Genomic DNA, 27,560 nt, shown 5'->3' with positions numbered 1-27,560 from the left:
GAGATGCCAGTTCAAGATCCTCATGCATGCCTACCAAGCTCTGGACGATTAAGGACCATCCTACATCAACCATCGACTGAACTTCCACCTACATGCAAGACACCTGCAGTCCAACTTACTTGCCCTAGCACACATCACCCGCATCCATCGCAGCGGGGGCTGCTCCTTCTCCTACATCACTGCCAACACCTGGAATGACCTACCCCTCCACTTCGGAGCAGCACCTCCCTGGCGGACTTTGGAAAGAAGCTCAAGACCTGGCTTTTCGACATAGACACTACACCCTCAGCACCAAGAGGGTGTAGTGTCTACCAAGTTCTGGGCTGCAATAGTGCTGTGTGGAAGTAAACATCATTATGCCACTGTGAAGAGACCTTTGGGTAAACATTTACAAATTTGCCTAGTGTGGGATTTTCCCAATTAGTGGCTTCCTGGGGTCATCTAAAACATAACAATATCTGTCTGGATGACTCAAACATGGTTCAGTACAACTGACTCAAATCCAGAAGCACAAATTGTCTTTGGTTACGAAGATCTTAAGTCAAGCCAAGAACCTGGAATTTTTTAGGACCTTGATTTGTTGGAAATGCAGCCAGATGGAAATCTGCAGAAACCAGCTTAATTGTACCCAGAAACGTTTTACTGAAACTAGTGTCACAGCAGACTCCCATCCTGTTGGCGAGATCCTGAAACGCTAGGATGCACAGTCACATGGAGAATGATCTACCGCCAGTCTTCTTAAGGTTGTGGTCTTGATTTCCTTGAAAGGTTTGAGTGGGGAAGAGATGACCAGAGAGAGGGTTTTTAACAAGATTGGAGACAAGACACATTAACCACCAGGGTGTGCTTCTGTGGGTCTTGGGCATTCTTAGTGAAGCCCCAAAAGTCCCTTGTCGTATGCAGCACAACAAATCAGGCTTTTCAACAACACAGTTTGGCACCTGGATCGAAGCCAGAAATCATATACAATGAAAGGAGTGAGCAGGTCATAAAAGAGGAGAGGGTCAAACACCTTCAAAGATCACAGGCCTTGCTCACCATAATCTGCCTCGTGATGGGGACTCTTGACTCGCACCAGTTGATCCAGGCCTGAAGGTCATAGCTGGGAGATTCCCTTTCAAGTCAAACCTTCCATGAATTGAGATTACCAAACTAAGATCATAATACACCAGCAGCCCGGTCACACTGAAATGTGAAAACAGGCTCCCCTGGATCTCCCACCGTGTTAACGCCCATCCTTGACGCAAGTCTAGAAACGGAGCACGGTGTCAGCCCGTGAACATCTACGACACCACTGGCCTTTCCTTTTCTACAAAGGTGAAAGAAATAGGAAGAGTAGCAACGGGTATCTGAATGTGAAGCACTCTTAGGCCTCAAAACACACAAACTAGCACAACAGAATTACCAGGATGGCCTTTAACTGTTCTAGTAAAGGACGTAAGATGCGCACAATCCAAAAAGAAAGGTAATGCACATTGTGAAAAGCTGATCAAGAGCACAAGCTATATCTGAAGAAAATGGCATGAATTCTACTTTAAAGAGCTCTTACCATACTTACAGCTCATAAAAGAATAACAGGCACCTCAAACTGTCTGGAAGTCAGTGAAAAAAAGTGACCAAGCATGCTGGCTCACCTAACCACATCTTTATCTTTACAATTCACCTCTATTCCAGATTTGAAAAGGATGTTACATACCCTGTAAGGATCTGTTCTTGGCATGTAGAGCTGATTTGCATACTCCTGCCATCTAGTGTTGGGTCTGGATGTTTGCACTTTGTTTTTCTTCGAAGACGCATAGGCATCGACACCATTGTTGGATTGTTTTCCCGCAAGAGGGTGAGAATGGAGAAAGTAAATGTAGTATAGAGATGTCCATGCGTATGTAATGTGAATAATAAGAACGGCAACAACCACAGGTATCCGGGGACGAGGGAGGGGGCATGTGAATCTAAAGCTCTACATCCCAAGAACAGATGCTTACAGGGTAACACTCAATTCAAGAAACACAAGAGGTACCAGGCTGTTCCTAAATGGGGCGAGGGTTTTGTGTTCCCGGCGGAGAAGGGGTAGGTCCACCCGCGGAGGCACGGGAGAATACAACCTGAAAACTAAGAGGTTGAACCCGTAGCTCTACCTGCCGGGTGCTGCTGTTGTAGCTCACTCCCACCAAGATAGGCAAACACAGCACAACACAGGTACTTTTGACCCTCTACACTATTTGAAATAATGTTCTATAGCAAGGTAAAGGCACTTTGTAGATAGTTTTAATGAACCACAAACTTTTTGTTCATTTTGGTGCTGAAGAATCGCTAGTCAGAGGACAAATAGCGAGAAACATGTCGACCTATTGATATACTCATTAGTCTAGTCTCGTACCAGGGGACATTAATTCCCTCCGAGCCTAATATAATAGTGATCTTTTGACATCAAGTGTATGTAGAGCTCTATTTGAGGGAAGAACACGGGTAACGCAACTGATTGGTTAATACCAAACGCAGAAACTACTTTTGGGAAGGAATTTTGGGTTTGTTCGAAGAACCACTATCTTTATGAAGCTGAAAGAAAGGTTGTTCCAAGGTTAATGGCTGCCGCTCATCAACACGTCTTAGTGCAGTGATAGTAATGAGAAAGGCAACCTTCCATGACGGCTCAAAAGGTGGACCCATAAGCCTTGCGAGAACAATGTTAAGGTTCCAGACAGGTGCAGGTGGTACCCTAGGTGGTATTACCCTTTTAAGGCCTTCCATAAAAGCTTTTATTACTGCAACTTTGAATAAGGATACATGTTGTCTGTTTTGCAGATATGCAGCTACAGATGCAAAAGATAGCAAATAATATTTTGCATCGGTGCATCTAGCAGATCAATTGTGGTATTATTACAACCTGCACTAGTGGTGGGCCTTCTAGCTTCCTTAAGAATTGTCATACAGCCAGGTGGTAGGTTTAAGTATCCAAACTCCAAAGACTTCAGAAGCCAAAGTTCTAGGTTGAATTCCTTGGGGTTTGGATGTCTGATTTCTCAGTGGTTCTGTGTGAGCAAATTTGAAGTTATGTGAAGCTTCTGATGTGGAACTATCGAGAGTTCTAATAGTGTGGTGAAGCATGGTTGACAAGCCCATGTGGGAGCCACCAGAATCAGAGTGTGAGATGTCTGAGTTTCCGAACTAGAAACGGAAGGAGAGGGAGAGACGGAAAAGCATAAGCAAATATCCCCGACTAATTGATTCATAGGGAATTGACTGTGGATACAGGGTGTGGGGAACCTGGAGGCGAAGCCTGGGCATTTTGAGTTCTCTGCTGTTGCAAAAAGGTCTATTTGTGGAAATCCCCATTTTTGGAAGTACAGAATAAATACTTTCGGGTAAAATTCCCATTTGTGTACTTGTTGCCTCATTCTGTTGACGAGGTCCACAAAGATATTGGTTCTTGGAAGATGTTCTGCCATGAGTTGGATCTTGTGATGAGTTGCCCAACGCCAAATGGCCTGAGAGAGGTGTGACAGTTACAGAGAGTGTCCCCCCCCCCATTTTTGTACACAGCACATTGTTGTAATATTGTCAGTACCGACTAGCACACTTTCCCCATCAGGTGAGTTAGAAATGCTTTTAACGATAGTTGAACTGCTTGCAGTTCTAGGTAGTTTGTGTGAGGGTTCTGTTGTGAGGTACCCCAAAGGCCATGAACTATTAAATGTTATAAATGTGCCCCCCACCCTGTAAGAGATGTGCCTGTTGTGAGAACGTCTTGTGGAATATGGTTGATAAAGAGCCGCCCTTTGATTATTTTGTGTTCCACCACTGCAAAGCGCGATGGATGCAACCGTCTACCAAAACTAGATCTGTCAGCTGACCCTGTGGTTGATTCCATTGACGTGCTAAGCATTCTTGTAGAGGCCGCATGTTTAGTCTTGCATGAGGCACTATGGCAAAGCATGACGCCATCATCCACAGTAACTGCAGGCAAATTCTAACTGGTAGATACTGGTTGTTTTGAAACCGCAGTGTTTGAAAATTGTGAAATCTGGCTGCATTGGGATATGGTAGAGCCATTTGAGTGTTTAGAATAGCTCCTACAAATGGTTGTATTTGATTGGGTTGAAGATGGGATTTTTGTGCACGGACTGTAAATTCCAACTGATGCAGAATGTTTATGGTAGTTTGTGTGTGTTGTACACACTTGGGATGTGCGTTGGCTTCTATGAGGCAAACGTCTAGATATGGGAAGACATGGATTTGCTGTCTTCGTATAGCGTAAACTTGACCTGAAGGTGTCTGGTATCAGAGCGCTTTACATAGCACCAGTTGCGTTACATGAGGACACATTCTTTTTATTTTTGTTAGGTACGGTTCTGTAGCTTCTTTTATCAGAAGATAATATACTCCTTGCTTGAGCAGATGGTGTTCTAAAGACAATTTGTGAAAGAGAGGTGGAATACTGGGATGGTTGCGTGTGAGCTCCAGGCAATAACCATGTTAGATAATGTTCAACACCCATTTGTCTAATGATACGGATTGCCAAATGGCAAGAAATTGTTGTAATCTTCCCCTGACAGGTGATAAATAATCGGTGAAGTGATAGCAAGTCACTGCTTGTTAGTGGATGGATAGGTGTGTGTTGGTGTACTCTGCCACTCCCTTTAAAATTGTTTCCTTTATATCCATCCACCCTTATAGAATCCTCTAGAGGGGGATGATGGAGTCTGATTTTTCCTTATAAAGATGCACCCACATCTGTGGTATTAGTTTTTGAGCCTCCTCTATAAAAGGAGCGACGAAAGAAACCTCTAGAAGAAGGAGACTGAAATGCTCCCATAGATTTTGACACTTCTGTGCCCTTTTCATCTTTTCAAGCGATTATTCTGAGGCCCAAATAGGTGTTCCTTATCAAAAGGTGCATTAAGAATCCTTTGGTGAACTTCTGGTCTGAAACCAGAAATTCTGACCCATGCATGTCTCCTTAGTAAAATGCTGGTATTGACGCCTCTATCTGCAGGATCTAAAACACATCTGATAGATGAATTGGAGATGAGCTTGCCTTCTTGCACAATTTCCTGCCCCTTTTTCTTGTGGTGTTCTGGGAGATCTTGCAATAATTCTTTCATCTCATCCTAGTATGCCCTATCATACCTAGCCAATAGGCCTTGTTTATTGGCTATGCGTCAATGATTGAGCAGCAACTCTCTTACCCGAGGCATCTATTAGTTTTGATCCTTTAACAGGAGGTTGTGCCACCCTGAGGTTTGTGAATTTGCCCTTTTGACGGGTGTTTGAAATTACTAATCAATCTAAAGGCAACTGACCCTTAATAAAAACAGGGTCAGATGGAGGGGGTTGAAATTATTTATCCACCCTAGGTGTGAGGATACGTGCCCTAACTGAATCCTTAAAAATATCCACAGCGTGCTTCATCATACCTTTTAACGTAGGCAAGGATTGAGATGTTCTGTATGTGTTTCCTAAGGTTTCAAACAGGAAATCTTCCAGGGCTTCTTTATGTAAAGTAACCCCATGGTAATCGGCTGCCCTAGCAATTAACTCCTAATATGTAGTATTATCAGGAGGGGAAGGTTTAACCGGATATAGATCACGGCCTGTGTCTCCGAGTAGGTCTATATTGTAGTCATCTCATGGATCAGGCGGTGGCTGATGATAGGTATCATCTTCTCCTATATGAGGATTTGAATTTGGAGAGCCTGGTGGTGCGATGTGTAGAGGGTGTGAAGCTGGTATAGTAGGTGCTGTTGAAGAAGTTGGAGGAGTTTGAGGTGTGATATAACGGACTCGTAGCCACGTCTTCCTCCTGTTTGAGCGGGATTTTATATTCAGGCGTGATGGCAGTGGTGGCCCAATAGCCTTTTGTTTGGTTGAAGCTGGTTTAGTGGGGAAAGGGGTTTGGTACTTATGGCACCCTGTCCAGCAGGAATATCGTTGAACTCTAGTTCGATCTCCAACTCGGAATCAGAGTCCTGGATGGAGAAAGCCTCTTCTTCCGACGTTTCCATTTCTTCGTTCTCGATATCTTCTCCGGAGATATCGGTGGTGTCCTCAATACTCTGTCTCTGCATCTCTCTTCGTCAAACTCGACGGCCCCGTAGAGTCTTTTTGGATTGGAACGACCAAAAAGCGTTGCAGTCCTCTTCTTTATGCTCTGGGAAGAGACAGAGGTTACAGACCTTATGAAGGTCGGTACATGGGAATTTGGAATGGCACTAAAGACAGAATTGAAATTGCGTCTGTTCCATCGGTAGAACACCCAATGATGGATTTGAGTGGAAGTAGATCGAGAAATACGCGGTAGGCCCGAAGGTCGCGGTTAGAGTTTCCCAACTGAATAATGAAAGGTTTTCTGAATTTTCAACATGCAGAAGGTTGAAAAGTGATCGACCAATACTGTCGAGGGTAGAGTGAATTGCGTACTGAAGGGACCCAGATTAACGGTTTTGAATCGGAACACTGCAATGCAATTCCGAACCAGATAGCAGGAAGAAAACAATAGAGTCTATGCCTATGCGTAGTATCTCTGAAAGGAGGAGTCGCCTTGCCTGGTGACTGGAGAAGACTTCTTTGAAGATTAACAACTTGCAAACATCTGGACCCAACACTAGATGGCAGGAGGATGGAAAGCATGTGTATCTACAGCACACATGCCTTGAACATCAAGTTCTATTTCTTAATCACCTGTGTATTGTATCCTATAAAAATCTGAAAAGGCTCATTATATGAGATGGGGAGATTGTTGGACAACTATACCCCCTGAAGGCAAAGGGTTAATGGAGCGAATGAAATCCCCCAAATCAATTATAGTGGGCAGGTCATTAAAGAAGTCTTTAGACATACTCGTTCACTCAAGACAATAAGACTAATTCATAGCTCGCCACCGGGTTGTCACATAGAACTCTTTTAAAAGATAAAACTATTGAGGTCTCATGAGCATTGAGAAAAAACAAGTGCATTCAGGAATGAAAAATAGATCAAAATAAATAATTGGAAAAAAAAGCTAAATGTAGATCACATGCACCGGAGTGGCACTATCCCACAAGAGTCCACTCACTGCAGAGCACTGAGTGCAGAGGACAGCAATACAAGGTGCTTTTACCTGCTCGGGCGAGCATCTCAAACTCGGAGACGCTCTCGCTCAGAGGCTGCGTACCTTTAGTGGCGGCCTCACTAAAGGAGAGCTCCTGGGTTTCGTTCTGGCCCACCTGGGTCACAGTCTTGATGCTCCCCAATAGCGACGGCTTCAGGATCACCTTCGGTTCTATGTCCAATTCAAACTGTGGGAAGGGAGAAAAGAAAGGATCAGGAACTGCCAGTGATGTATCTGATATCAAGTACAGCAGGAACAGAAATAACACTTTGAACATCTGCATCTCTATTGGCTCCAAAGAACAACAAAGTTCCCAGCGAGTATTTGCCCCTCACCTAGGGATCACCATCGGTCAGACTCCTTAAGCAGGTGAAGCACTTGACTCGTCCCTGGCATATAAATTCATATATATTCATAGTCTGCCCATAAAGGACAGAGCCATCACATAGAAAATGCAGGAAAACTACTAGTAAATACTGGTTGAAACTAGGCACGCTCCCTGAAAACAATAAACCACTACACCCTTTAACCAAGGGCAGAGTAGGTAAGTGCATTATCGTAAGATTAGCCAACAAACATGGTGGGATGACCATGTGATGTTAATGTGTCTAATTTGCAGAAACCTAAGAAGTGTTTGTTTTGTGTATACAGTTTTCATTACTATGTGCAGGAGGAGGAGTGATGCACTCTATGCCAGTGTGACATTTGTTCCAGGGTCTATTTTGTGAGTTTCTCACTGCATATGTCTTTCAAGGTCTATCTTCTGAAGTGCCCGTAGCTGAACTTTTGTTCACCACACATTGAGCATTTCCAATTTTGGGCAAATAAGGTAAAAGAGGCTGACGAATCACACATTGGTTAAGGGGGAATGCTGGAATTAAATTTCCATTCTGCTTTTATGGTGGGCATTTCACTCAATAATTAGGTGTCAGTACAATAAGAGACAGGTTGCTGAAACAATGGGTTGTAATTAAGGCTCCCTATTTCTGTTTTGACAGATTTTTACAGATAAGTACAGACCGAAAACACTCATTTTCTTGTCTGCATTTATTTTTAAATGTGGATAAAAATGGAAATTGGGTTGTTTTTGAGGAATTCTAAATACTGTCTGCCATGACTACGAGGCCAATAGATGTGTGAATTGATCGATAAGGGGGTAAACAGAAAGGCATTTTAGTAAAGAGGCTTTAACAGAAGTAGATATGCACAAGGTTGATACTGAAATTTTCATACAAGTGCACTGATTTATCTTCAGCGGGTGTTCACAGCAATGAAACCTGGCAGGCATTGAAGCATGAGTGCATATTAATCAGTTAAATAAATGTGGAAATATACTAATTTCAGCTTCATTTTTCCACAAAACCCAAAACTAATATGGATTAATACAGATAAAATTAGCAAAAAATAAATATGGATAAATACAGACTGAAATAGCAACAAAAAAAATAGCATAAAACTGGGAGCTCTCGTTGTAATTACTGATCCGACATGTCAAAACTTTGGTTTCTATAGCAAAAGGCCCATTTCTGAGGCCCTTCAAACCTACTCAATAGCAGAACGCACGCCTCAGTGGCAGCTCTCGTTCAGTGACCGTGATGATGTGCGTTACAGGCTGCCAATGTGTGAGCGGCTGAAGGGCGAAACGAGGTGCCCTCAAACCATCCAGCTTTAGCAAGTCTCAAGATCAGTTGTTTCGCAAAGGCAACAGGTCTTAGCAGACCTATGCAGCCCAGTCTTCAAGCGCCTAGCTCACATCCAGCAGATTTGTATAGAACTCACCAACTGAAGCAACATCAAACCTGGGACCCCCCCATCCTGACCACCACAAATTATGTATTTGGATATAGGGATTCGACAGCCTCACGGCTAAGTTCAGCACACCGTCAAGCTCATTAGCACCAAAAGGCAATCCTTACATTGGGGATCCAGTGAGTAAAATACCCCAGCCAGATGCAACCTGGGCCGACTCCAAGGGCACGGGTGACATTGTGCAAGCACCCCCCCAAAGACTGTCAAGATGTTTATAGAGTAGCAACAATAAATGCTTATCAGATGATTGAGCCAAAGGCTGCACTGACGATTAAACAGGAATATGAAATACATTGCTCTTATCAACTTCAGCATGAAAGATGACAGAATCTGCAGCAGGTCCCAATAGCGCGGAAGAGAAGGGGGGTGGGGACAGGGAGCAACAGCAGCAGCAGGACTGATAAAGGCATTTAATAAAGGTGTCTAAGCAACTGGGCCCAAGACAATTGGATACCGCAAGGGGCACAAAGCCATGAGTGATGTATGAAACAGAAAAGGGGTGGGTATGGGGTCTGATAAGCAAAACAAATGAGACAGGTGTCACAGCAAACAAACAGGGCACACAACACTGGGGGTCAATGTGCAGAAGAAGGCAAAATACAGCAGGCACGACCAGGAGCAGTGGGAGTCCAACACAAAACATGACTGATCGTGAGGGGCAGAAAATCAGTAAGACGGGGCATGGAGCAAGTAGGAGGTACACAAAGCAACATGGTCAAGCATAAAGATGGCCATGGGTACGGAGAGGTATATAAGATGGAGGATGCCAGAGCTAACTGAGAAGGCGTGATGGGTTTCTTAGAAATAGACCAAGCTGACATAAATAAAACACCAGTTATGCCATACGAGAAAAAAGGGGGTAGCTAGAGCAGTATGTTTATATAAACAATTATTCTAGGAGCAAACTTCTTCACTCCCATACAAGACAAGTGCAGGTGAAGTCCACCTTTCACAACCATGGCCAGATGAAAACAACGGTACCTTGATGGAGCTGTTCTCAAACATCTCAATGCTGAGCTCCTCTTCTTCATTGTCTTCGTCTGCGGTAGACTCTTTCGCACCTTCCACAGCGCTATCCGCCTCATAGAACTGCAGGAAGATGGGGGCACGGGAGGAGTTTCGCTGGATTTCCACTCGCAGGATCCCGTCCCTTGGCCACTTATCACGCACATGCTCCAGGCAGTTGATGGGGGACCGAGAGAAGGCGATGTGGATGTAGGCGAGGATGAAGAGCACAAAGAGCGCCTGTGTAGAGAAGACGTGGAGACAGGTGAGCACGTTGAAAGACCATGCAAGGTGGCACAATAGCAGCAAAACAATACAGAGAAACAATCAAATAATGTGCCAGCCCTAAAAACCACACGAAACCCACCCAACAGACAATGCATGGTGCACAAGGAATGCTGCCGGCAACCTCCATTACAACAAATGCACAACCGAGGATCAGTATTTATGAACGAGGCTGTGTATCCGAAAAAAAGAAGAAGTGTCCAAGACGAGAAAGCAGGTTCTTTCTGTGCCCTTAGCCTTGACACTAAAATCAGCAAGGAACGTCAACCGAAGCCACTCCTCATCTGCCTCCCTTGCTTGCCCACTCCTCGTGTACTACAGCAAAAGATGCATATACTAAAAAGTGGTGTTTAGCAAGCCAGGTTAAAGAGCATGCATCTTGTAACAAGAAAGCAACATAAAATATATTTGCACTAAAAACAGCAATGTAATCAGACGTAGCCACAGCGATAAAAAAAGGAAAAAAAAAGGAATAAATCCTAAAATAAAAGCTGCAGTTCCAGCCACTTTGATTAACTATTGTCAGGCTTCACAACTTCCATTCCCAATTAAAATTCTGGGAAAGCAATTAAACTAACAAATCATGAACTATTTGGTACAAAAGCTGCTCTGGATTCTGCACAGCACTGACTTTAGTTATAGGCGCACTAAGGTGTATGTTGCATGAGGTCCTGGGAGAGGGTGAGGTTGGTGGTAAATGCTGTCCTTATCTCCTTAGACTTCAATGCAGTATCTGATACATCCTCTCTCGACAACGTACTTCGGACGCTGCATTTCATTTGTATTGCAGACTCAGTGTTGGAATGGAGGGACTCATACTTGCAAGACAGGAGTCAAACAGTGAAAATCTCATTGCATTATTCCATATTTAAACCAGCGCCCAGGGATCTCCTCAAGGCGCACTCCCACCCTTTTCCATATCTATGTGGCCCCACTTGACAGCTTGATTCAGTCCTTGAGTGTTCCTTCATGACAAACGTGGAGGACCCTAAAATAATGTTTCCCTTGAACAACCCAACAACAACGTCAACTTTTTTTGCTGCAGCTGCCTTTTGGATGTCTAAAAACGCCAACAAGACTAAAACCCTTGTCCTGAGTAAGAAATCTAGTATCGGCACCCACATCTGGTCACCATCTAACCTAGAAAGGACTCCCGAGATCGATCTTGGGCCCCCCCCCCCCAGGTCCAATGATTACGCTGCTTGGCACCTTTCTCACGTTTGACTATACCCAATAAAGTTCAAGTTCAAGGACTTTATTCGAATTGAATTCGCAATTCATAAAAGTATACAAATAAAATCACAATTAAAATTCCATCTTTTCCATTCAGAATTAATTACTAAATATAGATTTTTAAAATTAATAAAAAGTTAAAAAAAGATAAAACAATGCAATCAATTAAAATACATAGTTGTTAAAATACTTAATTAACTCTAGCTATCCCATGACCATGGTCCTTCTCACTCTTAAAATTGTGTTCAAGTAGAGGCTCACTGTGCTGATGGTAAAACAATCGTCTAAAGACCTAAGTTTATTATAGGCGTCTCTTGTTTTCCTTAGGCCCCAGGTTAACAGGAGGGGTTTTAAGATTTGTCGTCTAAAATGGCTGTATAAAGTGCAAAAAAAAGTGAAGTGTATATTTGATTGGAATGATTTGTCATCACAAGGACACCGCCTTTTTATTCTCGCCCAGTCATTGCAATTCGGAAATTATACAAGTCTATAAAAGGTTACCAGGCGAAAGTTGGTCAGGAGCCTACGATGCTGTAGGGGATGATCTATTACAAGATACAACTGAGGGCCCCTCTGAGATGTCACTTCGTCGTGGCTTATGACAGATTTTTGTATTCCTTTCACCCTTCCACCTTTGCAATTCCAAATGTTCCAACAAAATCTTTTTGAACATGGATCGCGAGAGCTGTTCCAGTGAGGCTGGGTCGGTAAAATATTCAGGATGACCAATCTCGCTGACAAAGTTCTTGATGTAATTAAGCCATTTAATATTTTTCATCCCATCACAACTTAAGTAGTCCTCTATAATAGATCTATTCAATTCTGTGGCAGGGTTGGTCCAGACATTATGCCAAAGTAAAACAGAGGCTAGTTTTATAATGTCCGTGATGTGAAGGAGAGCAACTTCGGCATGTAAGACATGTATAGGAGTGCTCTTCGATGTAGCGGTTATAAATCGTAGGAACCTATTCTCGATTCGCTGTATCGCCTCCACTTGCTGCCAGCCCTAAATGCCCGCCCCATAGGTCCCAATAGCCACACATTTCGATTTGAATATTTGGAGGAGCTGCCTGACTGGCCTGTTTCCTATTTTTTTTGCAAAGCTCATAAGAGCACCAATTGCTCTATTAAATGCCAGGGCCCTTGCATTCACAGCAGGCTTCCACGTGCCTTAACCTATCAAAATGAACCCCCAAATAACAAAAGATGTCGGCTAACTCCACCCTCCTTTCATCTAAGGTAGTTGGACATGGTGATCTTTGTTTGTTTGGGCCGCGCGACATGGTAAACTTCGAGACATTTACACGTAACCCTCTGATCTTTATGAAGTTAGTGACGGTCTGTACGGCTTTCTGAAGACCCACCTTTGTCTGCGAGAGGATAGCCGCATCATCAGCATGAAGTAGAATGGGGATGGGTTTGCCTTTGATTACAGGATAATCGTAATACTGTTGTGTTAAGCAAGAACCCACCCCATTAATATAGAGGTTAAATAGCAAGGGAGTCAATATGCAGCCCTGCCTTACCCCTCTATTAATCTTAAAGAGCTCAGTGCATTCCCCCCTCTGGCCATATCTTACTCGTGCACCCGCCTCAGCATAGAGTTCTCTAATGTAATCTATTATTTTATTGTCCAACTCAATGTCCCTCAAAGTCTACCAGAGATTGTCGTGCAAAACGCAATCAAATGCAGAGCTGAGGTCCACTAATGTCACGTATAGGTTGGTTTTCCTTGCGTGTATATATTTAGAGATGGTTAGGGAGAGATTTAGCCCCTGCTCAATTGTCCCCCGCCATCCCCTAAACCCATACTGGAAAGGTGATAGCACTTCCTTTCCCTCTAGCCAGTCCTGAATGCGAGCAAGAATGACCCTGCCTGCCATCTTCATAAAGCCATCTAACAAAGAGATGGGCCGATAGCAGGCAGGATCATTCCTGTCCCCCTTTTTGTAAATCGGGACCAAGATTGCCTCCTTCCATGTTGGAATAAAACCTCTTTTGCCCATGCAATTCAGGACTCTGTGAGTAGAGGAACCCACAGGTCTGGATACGTTTTAAACACGTCAATAGGGACAAAGTCTGGTCCTGGTGCTTTAGAGGCTGAGCTTTCCCTTAAGGCTTTGTAGACCTCCTCTAGTTTACATTGAATATCTAAGGGGAACGGACAATCTACAACCTCCGTGATTATTACTGTTTCGGGGGAAAGTACAGGTAGAACCGGCGGGCCATAAAGGGCTTGGAAATGACACACCCACTCCTGAGCCGTAATGGCATTATCTAAACGAGGGCCATGGTCATCTTGGTAAAAGGGAGCGTTCACAGCCTTCCAAAAGGCAACAGTGTCCTTTTGTATTGCGGTTGCGTGGAGGGCTTCCAAAGCTTCAGCTTTTATATCTTTCTTCCTTCTAGCCAGGGCGACGCGGTAGTTACGCCTTGCCATTTGTACCTGTGCTCTGTCTAACGGGGTAGCATGCAGTGCTTGTTCAAGTTCCTTCAGTGCCCTAGTGCAGTTTGGATCAAACCACCCAGGGGTTCTCTGGACTATATTGTGCGGGTTTCTGGTCAAGAGGTGTTTAATTGAACAGCAGATTTTATTGAAGGAGTCCAAAACATGTTCTTTGTCCTCCTTTAGAGTCAAGCACGTATTGATTTCCTTTTGGAAAATGGTCACTAGATTTTTTAGGAAACTCTCTGGAATTACCTTCTCCCATTTAATGCAAAATCCTTTACGCTGACCAAGAATGGGGTTAAGGTCATAATTGCATTGAATGTTGAGGGGCGGCGCATCCAGATTTAGCTTAAAGACAACTGAGATAGGGTAATGATCACTAATGCCACTTATGGGTGTCTCCCATTCAGTGACTAGCGGGGCATAGCGTGGCGAAAGGTAAAATCAATAATTGATTTTGCCCCTCTTGCGTTAAAGGTGGGTGTAAATGTTTTAGGCACGGAACAAGCCTCATTAATAAATACCATAGAATGGTCCACCAATAAGTTGTTGAGCATGTCCCCTAATTTTGTATGGGCAAAATGGCTTGACGCCCCTAAGTTTTCATCTTCCCAGCCACACACGCCCTGTAGACTCCTTGGACATAAGGGACAATTAAAGTCCCCTACCCACATAAGAGCCAAATCCCCCGGACAGCTATCTTCGATCATCTTAAGGGTGCCTGACAATTTCTTGATTGTGGTTTCCACATGTACTATCGGGATGTTATTATAGAAGTTAATTATAGCAAAATTTTTCAGAGATCCCCATGTTACCTTTAGTATTTGATAATATGGACAATCCAAAAGGCTCCCAAGGACAGTAGGACCTGAATAGATCGACAAATATATAGACAACCCTCCCTTATGTCTACCCATGTTGCTAAAAACTGCCGGAGTAAAAAAAGTGTTATATCCTAACAAATGGGATTGCTCGCTGGCCCATGTTTCCTGGAGAGCTATGATGGAGTGGGTCATGGTTACTGATCGCCAGTCTGCGTCATTAATTTTTGGAGCAAGACCCGCTATATTCCACGATATTATACTGCCAGGAATTTCGATACTAATTGGGCATGTTACATCCGTAGGTGTCACAGGGGCCAATTCCAATAGAACACTGGGAGTTATCCCCGGAAAACTAGCCAACTGGGGAAGTGATGTTGTTTCTTCCCTAGGTACTTGTATTTCAGGCTGATGGACTATCTCCGGGCAGGGTTCCTGAGTACTAATAATATGTACAGGAGGCAGGGTATGTTTTTGGGTACTCAAATTATCTTTTTTGCCTTTTATCTTGTGAATTGGAAACGTATTAGCAGGCGGGCCCCAACCGTCATTCGCAGTCATCCAAGCCTGAGAAGGCTTCAAATCTGTTAGCGACTTCAAGGGGGGTAAATGGCAACAAATGGTCCATTCCCCTAATTCTTTGCGGGTGGTCCAACCCCCTAAAGTTATTACCATGTCCCCTGTAAGGTACAGTGTTCCACCCGAATATATTTTTTGCCATCATAGGGTTGGGAGCATGCATCATATATTGATTATTGAATGTTATAGGAGGATTATTCAGTAGGCCAGAAGGGACCCCCCTGGGCACATTGTAGGAGTCACCTGGGATCTTGGGTAGAAATAGGTCAGGTCACAGGGAACGATGGTTCTACCAGCGGTCCTTGGCATCCAATTTAGGATGTGTCTGACCGCACCTGGATCTCTGAAATTTAGGACTATTAAATCGCCCACAATGTATTTCTCTCGGCTCCCCAGCCAGGAGAGTCGCCGCACGTGGACAATCTCACCATTGATGTTACATGGGGGCGGTCTGTGCTGGCTAAGCCAGTGCATGGTTTTGTTTTTTAATTGACTGAAGCCTTCCCTCCTGCCGTCTTCTAAGATGGGGACACCCGTGAGTACAACCACATAGGGGACCGCGTCTGGTGGTAATTCAACTTGGCGGCCCCTATGGTTTTCTACTCTATCTGGATACTTCCTCCCCCTTACCTCCTGCTTATTTCTAATAGCGGCTGTATTAGCACCCTTCGAGATTTCCTTAGAAGTGTGTGGGCCGGGTTCATGAGCTGCTTTAAGTAGATTTACCCCTTGATGATTACGGCTCACAGAGTTGCTAGATGGATTTAGGTCCTTTAGGATAGCAGGGGCAGAGGTCGGCGCTGCAGGTACGGGGGTGAGACTGGCTTTGCAGTATCTTTCGATAGGCCTGCTTTGCTGGTAATGGCCATTTCCAAGTCCCACAGCCGTTGCTCCAGCCTCTTCAACCTCTCTAGTATGGGAGATGTAAATGACCTGAGTAGATGTTCAATGCGGTCGAGGGAGACAGCAGACGATTGTTCCTTGGACGTGCAATTTCTGGTAGATATTGAACCAGGTCTAAATGCAGACAGTGTAGGGGTATTTGTAGAAGGTATTGTTTCGTGCAGGACCTCTTGACCTGAATCGGTAATTAAAGTAGTCTTTGTAGCAGGTGCGGGTGTAACACTAGCCTTTCTGCCCTTGCCAAAGTCAGAGTGGCTAGTCTTACCTCTTTGTGGAACACCACCCCTCCTCCGTCTCTTATTTGGTGGCGGTCCAAAGACTTCGGGGACCTCCCGCTTCACAGCTTTTTTTTGGGAATTCCCCACTACTACTCAAGGAGTATCGGATATAACTTCTATGCCCGTATTGATGTCACTAGAGATTAATGTGTTATTTTTACCCACACTATTAAGGGCAGCTGATAAGGGGGGGCGTATCTCGCAGAAGCATTGGGATACCCTGCGTAGATAACGGGTCCTCGTTTTCTGAGGTCAGATCTACACCCGCTGGATTAATGTGGGGTGGTGCTACCAAAGGGGGTCTGGTTTTAATAGATTCAATAAAGCGGCGACGCTCTGCCCTACGTTCAGCCAGTATGCATTCCCTTTCCATATTGGGGGCAGGTTTTATAAAAATTATCCAGGGTACCTTTGCTATTTCCCCCTACATCACCCAGCACAATTTTTTCAGGGGTAGCAGCCATGGAAGATGAACAGACAGATGTTAGGGTTATGTAGCAGAGCTAATGAGGTTTTTTAGTTACTTTACTCTACCAAAAAACAGCCTATAATGGTGACAGTGCAAACCCCAGGTAAGTACCCCCCAGCGCCGTTACTCAGCAGATGGATTTACTCTGAGAGGCAACAAGGGAGGGAGCCCAATAGGTGTCAGCGGGGTACAATAATCTTTGTAGAGTACGGCAATAAAGAGACAGTTCCTATGAGTAATTGATATATAAGCACATAGCATGGGTACGCTATATAAAATGCACGGCAACCTTACTTTTAGAGGTATAAGAGAATGGGCCCAGCCCAGCCTCCTTCAGCCACCGAACGGCCACAAAACGGCCCGCCCTTTGCCCGGACTTCGCCCGGCGTCCCGCGTAGCAGTGTGCTGGCCCAGCTTTGTAGTAAATGTGAGGGCCGGCGGGGCTATCAGGGGGCGCAGACCAGCTGGTAAAGGTTACGCAGGGACTCCTGGTAGAGCGAGTCACTGCAGCGCTCCCGCCCTGATGGAAAGGAACTTCCCCCAGCCACACAAAGTCCTTGAATTACTGTCCACCTTTCAACAGGACAGCGATGCGGCACCCGCGGAGCGGGTGCGGCTTCAAATCAGCTCTCGGCGCTGACACCAACAAAGTGTTCCCAGAAGCGCTGACGGTGTCCCAGGTGTAGGAGGCGGCTAGCAATCAGCAAAATAGTCCCAATAAAGTTGATATCGGTGTAAGATGGGTTTATGGACGCAGCATGTGTCCCTGACGGTCGTTCCAAAGTAGCTTAGTTGGAGTTTGGCATCACTTCCTGAGTGGCAATTTGGATGGCCCTTCTCAGAGCCCCTACCAGTCTATCTGTGACAGTAAGTTCATCTCCACATGCTACTAGTTGGTCACCAAGTGCGAAATAGGAGGACACCAAAAAAAAAAAAAAGGACTCCCGAGGCAGTTTTCACAGTGCAAAATGTAGGGATAATTTAGGCTAATCTCAGGTTTATGAGCCACACGCACAAATGAAGCGGTGGCAGCTTTTCCTTTCTTCATAAAGATGCAGAGCAACATTTCCCTCCTCTCCCCCAGTTCTGTAAGAAAGTGGAGTTTCGGGCAACAGTTATCCGGGCTACATTACTGACCTACTCAGACTAAAGCCCCAATAAACTTATCTCCAAATTCCAGGCAATACAAAACAAGGCAGCAATGGATATTGTCAGAGCCCAGAGAGGGGACCACGCTCTCGTTTTTTGGATAAGGTACATTGGTAGAAGAATAGTTCATGGAACATTTTACCTGAGAGGACTCATCTATCTGTAGGCTTCTAGGGCCAGCCTGGAGATCCTACAACCTATGGCAAAGCTGAAGGCGGACAGTCCTCGTCATTGAGTCAGCCAGGAATGTTTCACCAGAATCTCTTAGATTGACACCAGACTATCTGACTTTCAGAAAAGCATTGAAATATTGTAAAAAAAGTTTACTCCTCCGATGATCAGCTGCAGTCTGTTAGTGGTAGTCTGTCTTAATCCAGGACACCCTTCAATTATCTGTGACAAATATTTGGGAAAATACTCTTGAACTTCACCAAACCCAACAGCTTAACAAAGAAAGGGTTCTGTAATCCAGAAATGGTTTGACAAAGAGCTTTCTTAACCCATAAATTAGGAATAAGGTTTTGATGATGACTGCCTGTACAAAGCAAAAAGAGAGTCACTTCGCTAAATCGAAAGGAGCAAACCCACTATAATGGCATTGATGAGTAAAACCCAGTTTCAGCACAAGAAATCAATGCAAACACGGCAGACTAGCAATCTTCAAACTAACCACTACTGATGCTCATTTCTTAAACATTTGTTACGACAGCAGAGCCCATCCAGACTACCAACACTGAATCCTGAAAAGATCCCTGGTCAAAGTACACCATAGAAGACTGCCAGCCTTGTAAGACGAAGGTAAAACTTGATCTCAGATGCTAGTGTGTGCTCACAACCGACACAGAAGCAATGAAGGCTGTGTTTGAGTAGAATCATCAACGGCTGTACAAGCTCAAGTCCATGCATCTTGCTCCACTGATCACTCCACAGCCGAGAGACCACTATTCAGGGTGAGCAACTTGTATGCTTGGGTTTCAGATTTAGTCCTTCGACAGAGTACACCTATCTCCGATTACTACACTGGAATTAACTGGCAGGGAAAATACACCTTGCTCAGAGAAGTAGACCAGTGTGCACAGAGTAAGAACACACTGGTGTGGTATGACCGCAAATACCACTTGGCATTGAGAATCAGACCAGTGTGCACGGAGAGAAAACACAAGGACACAGCCACAAACACCAAACAGCATTGAGATCCTGCCCAGTGTGCACGAAGGGACAATAAAAGTACACATCCATAAACTTAGCATGGCACTAGGAACCAGAATAGCGTTCACTGAGAACACTGCCATAAGCACCACATGACATTGGGAATCAAATCAGTGTGCACCGAGAGAGAACACAAGGACATGGTAAAAAACGCCACCAGGCCTGTGTGCACTGAGTGAAAACACAAGGACACTGCCTCGAACGCTGCATTGCATTGGGAACCAGACAAGTGTCCCCAGATTGAGTACACAAGAACAGAGACAAAAACGCCACATGGCAATGGGAACCAGAACAGTGTGCACTGACCGTAAACACAAAGACACTGCTGCAAACATCAAATTGTATTGGGACCCAGACCAGTGTGCACTGACTATAAACACAATGACATGCCACTAAACAGCATGGCACTGGAAACTAGAAGAGTGTGCACTGAGTAAGAACATGAGGACATGGTCACAAACGCCGCATGGCATTGGGAAGCTGTAGGAAAGTACTTCTTTTTGCCATGGTTAGCCCCCACTTTTTGCCTGGAACATGTGATTTCGACTTAAAGTGAATTGGGTCCTTGCTAAAGAGGTTCCCATTAGCAAAGCTCTCTCCCAAAAATGTACCATGACTGGCACAACTCCAGCAAACCCTGTAAGTCCCTAATAAGTGGTACTAAAGCCTGGGTACTCAAGAGGTTCACCTATGACAGCAGCACAGATGGTGCCACCCTAGGGACCCCTCATCAAGAATATGCAAACTGCTGTTGCAGGCTATGCATCTTGGTGCAGAGTAAAGTTAAGAGTCGGCATGGCTCACACCCTTGTATGCCATGCCCGCAGACACTGCATGAGATCTAGGTAACCCACCCCTACTGCAGCGGCCTTACAGCCCTAACTAAGGCAGGGTGCACTACATCAAGTGTGGTCCGATCTGCCTCAGCAGATAGGACCCAACAGTATTGAAGGCCATTCTTGGATATCATAAGTGCACAGACAAGTAACAGAGAGTACATGGGCTAGACACCACTCATTACGAGTTCCCCAGCACCATGATTGCTTCACTGTACCCAGGGATGTTTGTTACCAAACATCTCATCTTAATGAATCCACATCATTGCCAGTGATGAATTTATTAATAAGTGCACACAGAAGGAACCATAGCGATGCCCCATGAAAACCTAACAAACACTGGTGTGCTGTCTGACTACTCTTAGCCAGCCTTCCACCACCAGAAATGTTTCTCACCTCGTAGGGTGAAAACCTGCGCTCTCAGAAGCCGGGAACAAGTGGAGGCACTTCACACCTCGCCCCGGAAGGGCTGGCGTTCCAAGGCGGGGCGCTTCAAAAGTCGATATCGACTTTGAAATGCAAACCAGGCATCTACAGTTAATGGAGGAGGCCAAACCCCTGTACTGCTCCATGTTTGATGGAGGACAAGCGAGAAAAGTAATTAGATTAGGAGGTGTGCCACATTCAGCCAGCACCATCCCCAAGGTGGGGCAGGGAATTTGGAACCCACCTTTCAATTCCGCCATCTTGGAATGGAAGGAATTTGCCTATCACGGTCAGGGCTGTGTCACTTCCCTTAGGAAGTGGTTATATAGAGGGTTTAGGCACCCTAAAGGTAGGGAGCCCATTGGCTACCATCTGTCACCTCCCATTAATGCCCCATAATTTAGTATTTGGGTAGCACCCCTGAACTTCAGATTCAAGAGACCCAAGAAGAATAAAGACAAAGAGCTGCTGACCCGAGAACGGTGTCCACCGGGGGCCCCAACAAGCCTCGACAAAGGCAACAATCGTGGTATGCAAAAAAGGTGCAGTGTGTCGGGATCAGCAAGGTCCAAGTTACACACGACGAGCAGGTAAGTCAGAGCAGGGCTCAAGCAAGCGGGGGAGCCCACTGGAACCAAAGAAGACCCTCAAGAGGACCCTGGGACGAAAGCATAGGAGTCTCAAGAGGACCTCGAGCAGCTCACCAAATGATGAAGGCCCACAGGGCAGAGGATGCGGTGCAAGCAAAATTCTTGGTTGCAGGTGATGCTGGAGGCTGGAGCTTCTTGGAGCCCAAAGATCTCTAGTGAAGCGAGTCAATAAACCTTGGCATAGGCAAGTAGGCGCAGTACAAAGGGGTACTGCTCCAGCGGTTCAGACGAGGGATACTGGCTTCAAAATTGCTGAAGACCGTGTAGACCTCGAGGGAGTTGCAGAACCAATGCCTGTGTTGCTGAACCTTTTAGAGTCCGCAGGAGCGCAGGAACAGCAGACCGGTCAGCTTTGTTGCGGTGCCTGCATATGCAGGGAAGTGACTCCTTTACTTCAAGGGAGATTCCTTTGGTGTCTTGGATGTCCACAGGCCTGTAAAAGAACCTATATGAAGCACAGGCACAGACGACTCAGAAGACTGGCAGGACAATGAGACCAGGAGCAGCAGGAGTCTTCCCAGTTGCAGTCTCGGTTCCCAAAGTACCCAGACAGTTGAAGTTGAAGTGATATTGGATCTGAACCATGTCCCAAGACAAATCTAAGGAACTATCCACAGGCAAGCCCATAAGTACCCGGAGGAAAGGGTTGGAACGATTCAGGGGTCCCTTCCAGAGGAGGGGCTGGACAGTGGGGAGACTACTCCCATGTCCTCTTTCCAGTTTCGCGCCAGAGCGAGAGACAACAGCTCCCTGAACTGCTTTCAACTGGAGTATGCAAAGATGGCACCAAATGTGCCCTTCAAAGCAGTCTAGTGGCACTGGCAAGCACCCCCACCCGGTCCCAATACACTAAGTCCTGTCTGGGAGGTGGTCACACCTCCGTGTGACAGGAAACCTATTGACCTGCCTTCCCCTGCTCTAGCTTGGCTCAGCAGCAGGAGGGTAGAATCGTGTCTCTGGTCAGCAGCAGCCATAGTTCGCAGTCCAGGTCTAGAAGACAGGTACCAGGAGCACTGAGGGTCTCCCAGACTAGCTTTACAGTACCTGGAATCATACCTCCCACACCGTTTGCAGTATGATTCCAACATGTTTTATACCAAACACATCAGGGTTTGTTACAGCCAGTTTAGAGTTAGCCATCGCGCAATGACACATGGCCACTCTATATTGCGTAATGGCTGATGCACTTGCAACCCAGTAGACTCCGTGGATTGTAGGGGTGTCCTGCTCATGAAGGGGCATCCTCACGCTTATAACGGCGCAACCTGCATTCATGATTGAGAGGCCTGCCTTAGGGTGACATAGGTTTTGTTTTTTCTTTTTTTTATAGATTTTTAATTATGCGATTTACAAACAAACAAAGCAGCGAGGTACAGCGATAAACCCCCCCTCCCCCCCCCTCTATATCCTAACCTTCTCGGTCCAACATGTACCCACAGAAAAAAACAGGAAAGTCCATTTTGCATTTTAACCATTTCCATCATTTTAGGCCTACAAGAACAGAGGAAAACACTCAGAGCGTTCCTTCTGGCCCCAGTACAATAAGTACATAAAGTGCAAAATTACAGTTCATCAGTTTCCAGATATGCATTCATTAAAGGTAAAGTGACCTGTGCAAAAGGTTCAACGTGCAAAATACATGAAGAGCAGTGCAAAAAATGCATAAAAATGACATACCGGGCAGAGGAGGGAGAAGCCCTGGTGCTCTGTCCGTCTGTCCAGCGCAAGGAAGAGCCGGTCTGCAGGTCCCTTCACTTTCAGCAGAATCTGTCCTGAAAAAGGTGTTTTATTCACAAAAAGACGCCACAAATCACCTGACTTTGCCGTTTGCTGTTCGAGGAGGAAGGAAGGACCGCTACCACTCGCGGAACCCGCTTCGCGGGTCCCGCTTCGCCACTGCCATCACCGGACCTACAGGTAGCTGCTGGGTGTGTGAGCGTGAGACAGGGCTGCGAGCGTAGGAACCGGGACTCGCTTTCCCAGGAGTCCCGGTAATCCTCAGGCCGAGTCACCTGGCCCGCTCTCCCTGACCGCCCCGCCCAGCTGAAGCACCTTAAAAGACTCAGCCTCCCATAGCGTGTGGGGACGCCACAAATCACCTGACTTTGCCGTTTGCTGTTCGAGGAGGAAGGAAGGACCGCTACCACTCGCGGAACCCGCTTCGCGGGTCCCGCTTCGCCACTGCCATCACCGGACCTACAGGTAGCTGCTGGGTGTGTGAGCGTGAGACAGGGCTGCGAGCGTAGGAACCGGGACTCGCTTTCCCAGGAGTCCCGGTAATCCTCAGGCCGAGTCACCTGGCCCGCTCTCCCTGACCGCCCCGCCCAGCTGAAGCACCTTAAAAGACTCAGCCTCCCATAGCGTGTGGGGACGCCACAAATCACCTGACTTTGCCGTTTGCTGTTCGAGGAGGAAGGAAGGACCGCTACCACTCGCGGAACCCGCTTTGCGGGTCCCGCTTCGCCACTGCCATCACCGGACCTACAGGTAGCTGCTGGGTGTGTGAGCGTGAGACAGGGCTGCGAGCGTAGGAACCGGGACTCGCTTTCCCAGGAGCCCCGGTAATCCTCAGGCCGAGTCACCTGGCCCGCTCTCCCTGACCGCCCCGCCCAGCTGAAGCACCTTAAAAGACTCAGCCTCCCATAGCGTGTGGGGACGCCACAAATCACCTGACTTTGCCGTTTGCTGTTCGAGGAGGAAGGAAGGACCGCTACCACTCGCGGAACCCGCTTTGCGGGTCCCGCTTCGCCACTGCCATCACCGGACCTACAGGTAGCTGCTGGGTGTGTGAGCGTGAGACAGGGCTGCGAGCGTAGGAACCGGGACTCGCTTTCCCAGGAGTCCCGGTAATCCTCAGGCCGAGTCACCTGGCCCGCTCTCCCTGACCGCCCCGCCCACTCAACACCTGACAATAACATATAAAGCGGGGAACAACGCTGCGCGGGAGCGCCCGGGGCTAAGCCCGGGCAAAGGGCGGGCCCTCTGTGGCCCTCAGAGGCCTGAGGAGACTGGGCTGGGCCACAGATCTTGGCTAGGCGTCCTGAGCTCCCTCCCGCCATTTCATTTGGCACTCCCGGGTTATGTCCTGCCGTGAAACAAGAAGCATGGCCGCCGCAGGAGCAAAAAAACTTACCGGGACACTGGATGATTTCATCACCCGCACACACGCACTTATCGACCAGGGGATAATTCTCATGGACAGGAGAGTTTCTCAAGATTTGGCCATGGCCAAGCGTTCTTCCCTTGGCCTCATTGCCGAGGCCCAGACACCGAAAATGGATTCCCGGCGAGAAGCACAGGTGTTAGTACATCATTCTGGACCTAACAAGGACATGGATGCCCTTAATCTCGCCAAAGATTTGGAAGCTTCACCGAACTTAGACATATTGATTGAGAGTGGAACGCAAAGAAGTGAAATAAATGTTAGCAACCCCACAGTCAATTTAACAGAAAGAGCGCGGATAGAAGGGGCAATCCCTAAACAAAAACGCAAAACTAAGACCTTACCGGCTGTGAAAGGGAAGAAGGCTAATACTTTACCTAACCCCTGTATTGCTGAAAAACCCTCAGACAGTTTACCTATTCCCACAGAAGGCCCACCTCCTAATAACCCTGGTTTACTGCTGAGTCTCCCAGATGACACAGTAATTGACCAAAGTCTGGAAGAAATTTTGCAACTCAGCGGCCCCACAGGTAATTCAATAATAATATCCCCATTGGAGGATCCGGGTTCTACCTCAAATAACACAATAATCTGGAATATGTTAAAAGCTTTACTAGAACCTATAGAGGCAAGATTACGCTGTCTGGAAACAGTCTTAAAAAATATACACAAGGACATAAGCGCTCCCAGCTTTACCCTAAATAAAAAATCTATTCAGGTTACTAATGTACCTAAACCCACAAAGACCACAATGGCTCCTAATAAAGCGTCAGAGACTAACAACACGACGACTAAGAAACCCAGTAGTGCCTTAAACCAAGTAGGACCTAAAACCAAACTCCCTGTTGTTGAGCAGATTAAAAAATCAGATACTAATTCGACCTCATCTAAAAATAATACCATCCCCCAGCCCACATCGAGCGACAGTTTATCCCAGGCGCCTAAACTCGATATAGAGGATAAGGGTAAGGTTAGGAATCGTAGAAATATTCACCTCCCCCCAGATGCCGCACCTTATGTGGTTATCCTTACCGGAGTCACAGAACTCCGGTCGCCAGAAGAAGAATCATACCAGGCACTCAAAAACAAAGTTTGCCACTGGCTAGCGATCAATTATCCGCTCCCAACAAACATATCAGCTGACATCCTAATGATAGAGAGGGCTCCCTGGGTAGGACGAAACAAGAAAAATTTGCAGGGGGACTGTGTGGTGGTAACTTTTGAAAATCCAGAGGCAGTAGATTTCATTTGCAACAACAGGGCCCCAAGAAATCAGGCGAGCAGGGTTACTGCCAGACCTCTCTCGTATTTTTATCTTCCCCACAATCAAGCGGATAATCGCTGGAGTTGGTTTAAAGGCTCTCACGATAGGATTCCAAGACAAAGGCCTAATTTCCCTTGGGACATTCAACCCCCAGCGAGGGAGGAGGGCTGGGATGGGGGGTGGAATTTGGTGGGGACTAGGGGAGGTAGACCACGTCAAGGTGGTCCTCCGCATGGCCCCCAATTTATCCATCCCTTTTTCTACCAACAACCTCAAAATGGGCCTTCCAATCCCCTGTACTTCCCTATTGCAAACCGTTTTGAGTGCCTTTCAAACACAGATTGGGTGGATTGACATACTCAGGGTTCGCCAGGGGAACATGGTGTTTGTCTAAATTTATCACGTCCCTGTAAGGATGTCTCTATAGTGGTACCTATAACAGCTAACTTATCCCCTATACCCGGAACTGGGCTGACAACGACGAGAGAGAGCCGGGGTGCGGGTACACTGATTGCCCCTAACACAGACTTAGCACTCTGTAAAGTCCTTACCTGGAACGTGGCAGGTTTAAATGCGAAGGCTTTGGACCCAACATGGCAAAGCTTTATTGAACAACATCATATTATAGGGCTTCAAGAAACGTGGGACACAACACAATCTTTTTCCCTCGATGGTTTTTGCAGCTTTTCCACCCCGGCAATCCCAGGCATAAGAGGAAGAGCAAAGGGTGGTTTACTCATCTTGTGTTCCCTGGATTTAGTAGGGATTTTCAAAAAAATAGATACCGTTTTAACAAATGTTCTTGCGGTAGAATGGACTCTCCCTAACTCAAAGGTTGTTCTGTTGATTAACTTTTATAACTCAAAGGAGTCTGACACTGTAAATGAACATTTAACTTCTTTGTTAAATTTTTTGTCAGCCTATAGGAGCGATTGCACTACCCCCTCGGAATTGGTCATTCTGGGGGATTTTAACATACACCCCTGTGAGGGAGGTTGTTTTAATGATAGATACGGGGGGATATCACCCGAAGCCATTCCCCATTTTGAACACACTGCAGAGGGCGAGTACCTAGAGTTTCTCCTAGCGAACCTAAATCTCTTCGAATTCGATCAGGGCATTAGCGAGCCGAGAGCCCCAACGTTTGTCGGAAGAGATGCCAATACAGTTATAGATTATATTTTTGTTTCAAATGGGGTCTTGGCAAAGGTACATGAGTACAGCGTAGTTGACCTTATCTCATCGGATCATCATCCTGTCCTCTTGTCCTTGGATTTAGATTGCTTTCGTACTGGCAGTCCACCAAGCATGGCAGCCATAAAGGATCTGAAATCTAAAGAGCAGGGAAGGCGCCTGAAATGGGAGATGATCGTCCCAGAGGATTTCTTTCATGTAATTGCCCAAGAGACGGAGGATAGCATGGCAGTATGCTTGGACCCAACTGCAGAGGGCCCCAAGGTCCTGATAGCCTTCGAAGACATCTGCTCCAGGATTAGTAAGAACTTGGAACGAAGGTCGGTTGGGCAAGGGAATACAAAGACCCATAAATGGTTTAATAAGGAATGTTCGAGGGCTCATAGCGCTCTGATGAAAGCTATCAAACAAAAACCCAGAGATAAGTCCTTAGTGGCCAAGTTAAGGAGGGAATATAAAACCATAACACAAAATCGTAAAAATCAAATCAAGGAGGAAGCATGGAATAGCCTACTATCTGTGGAAGTCCTGAGAGACAGCAAAAAGTTTTGGGCCATTGTAAATCAGCCCTTTTTTTCCGACAATGGGCAATCGGATTTAGACTGTGTCATAGAAGACAACAGATGGCTAGCCCATTTTGGCAAAATCTATGAGTCTACACCCCCTGTCTCAACTGACAAAACTCACGATCATACCAATCTGGTCATGGACTTTGACACCATGGAAGTGGAAAGGGCGATTAGAGAGACCA

At 46.1% G+C, this 27,560-nt stretch overlaps 1 protein-coding gene across 2 annotated transcripts in view; it reads right to left on the bottom strand.

Moving 5' to 3' along the window:
* TMEM259 (transmembrane protein 259) overlaps window positions 1-27,560 on the bottom strand; it is a 278,951-nt gene that overhangs the window by 179,244 nt on the left and 72,147 nt on the right. The window contains exons 2-3 of one of the 2 annotated variants that reach the window (XM_086946715.1): window positions 9,878-10,141; window positions 7,097-7,274 (exon numbers count right to left, since the gene is read on the bottom strand). In XM_086946715.1, coding sequence (XP_086802841.1) covers window positions 7,097-7,274; window positions 9,878-10,141 — 442 coding nt within the window. The remainder of the gene's footprint in view (window positions 1-7,096; window positions 7,275-9,877; window positions 10,142-27,560) is intronic. The other variant, XM_086946716.1, reaches the window with a different exon arrangement.

Source organism: Lissotriton vulgaris, chromosome 12 (assembly GCF_964263255.1).
Source record: "Lissotriton vulgaris chromosome 12, aLisVul1.2, whole genome shotgun sequence".
NCBI classification, from domain to species: domain Eukaryota; kingdom Metazoa; phylum Chordata; class Amphibia; order Caudata; family Salamandridae; genus Lissotriton; species Lissotriton vulgaris.
Note: the sequence above shows the minus strand (reverse complement) of the source record. Positions and strands in the feature narration are given on the sequence as shown.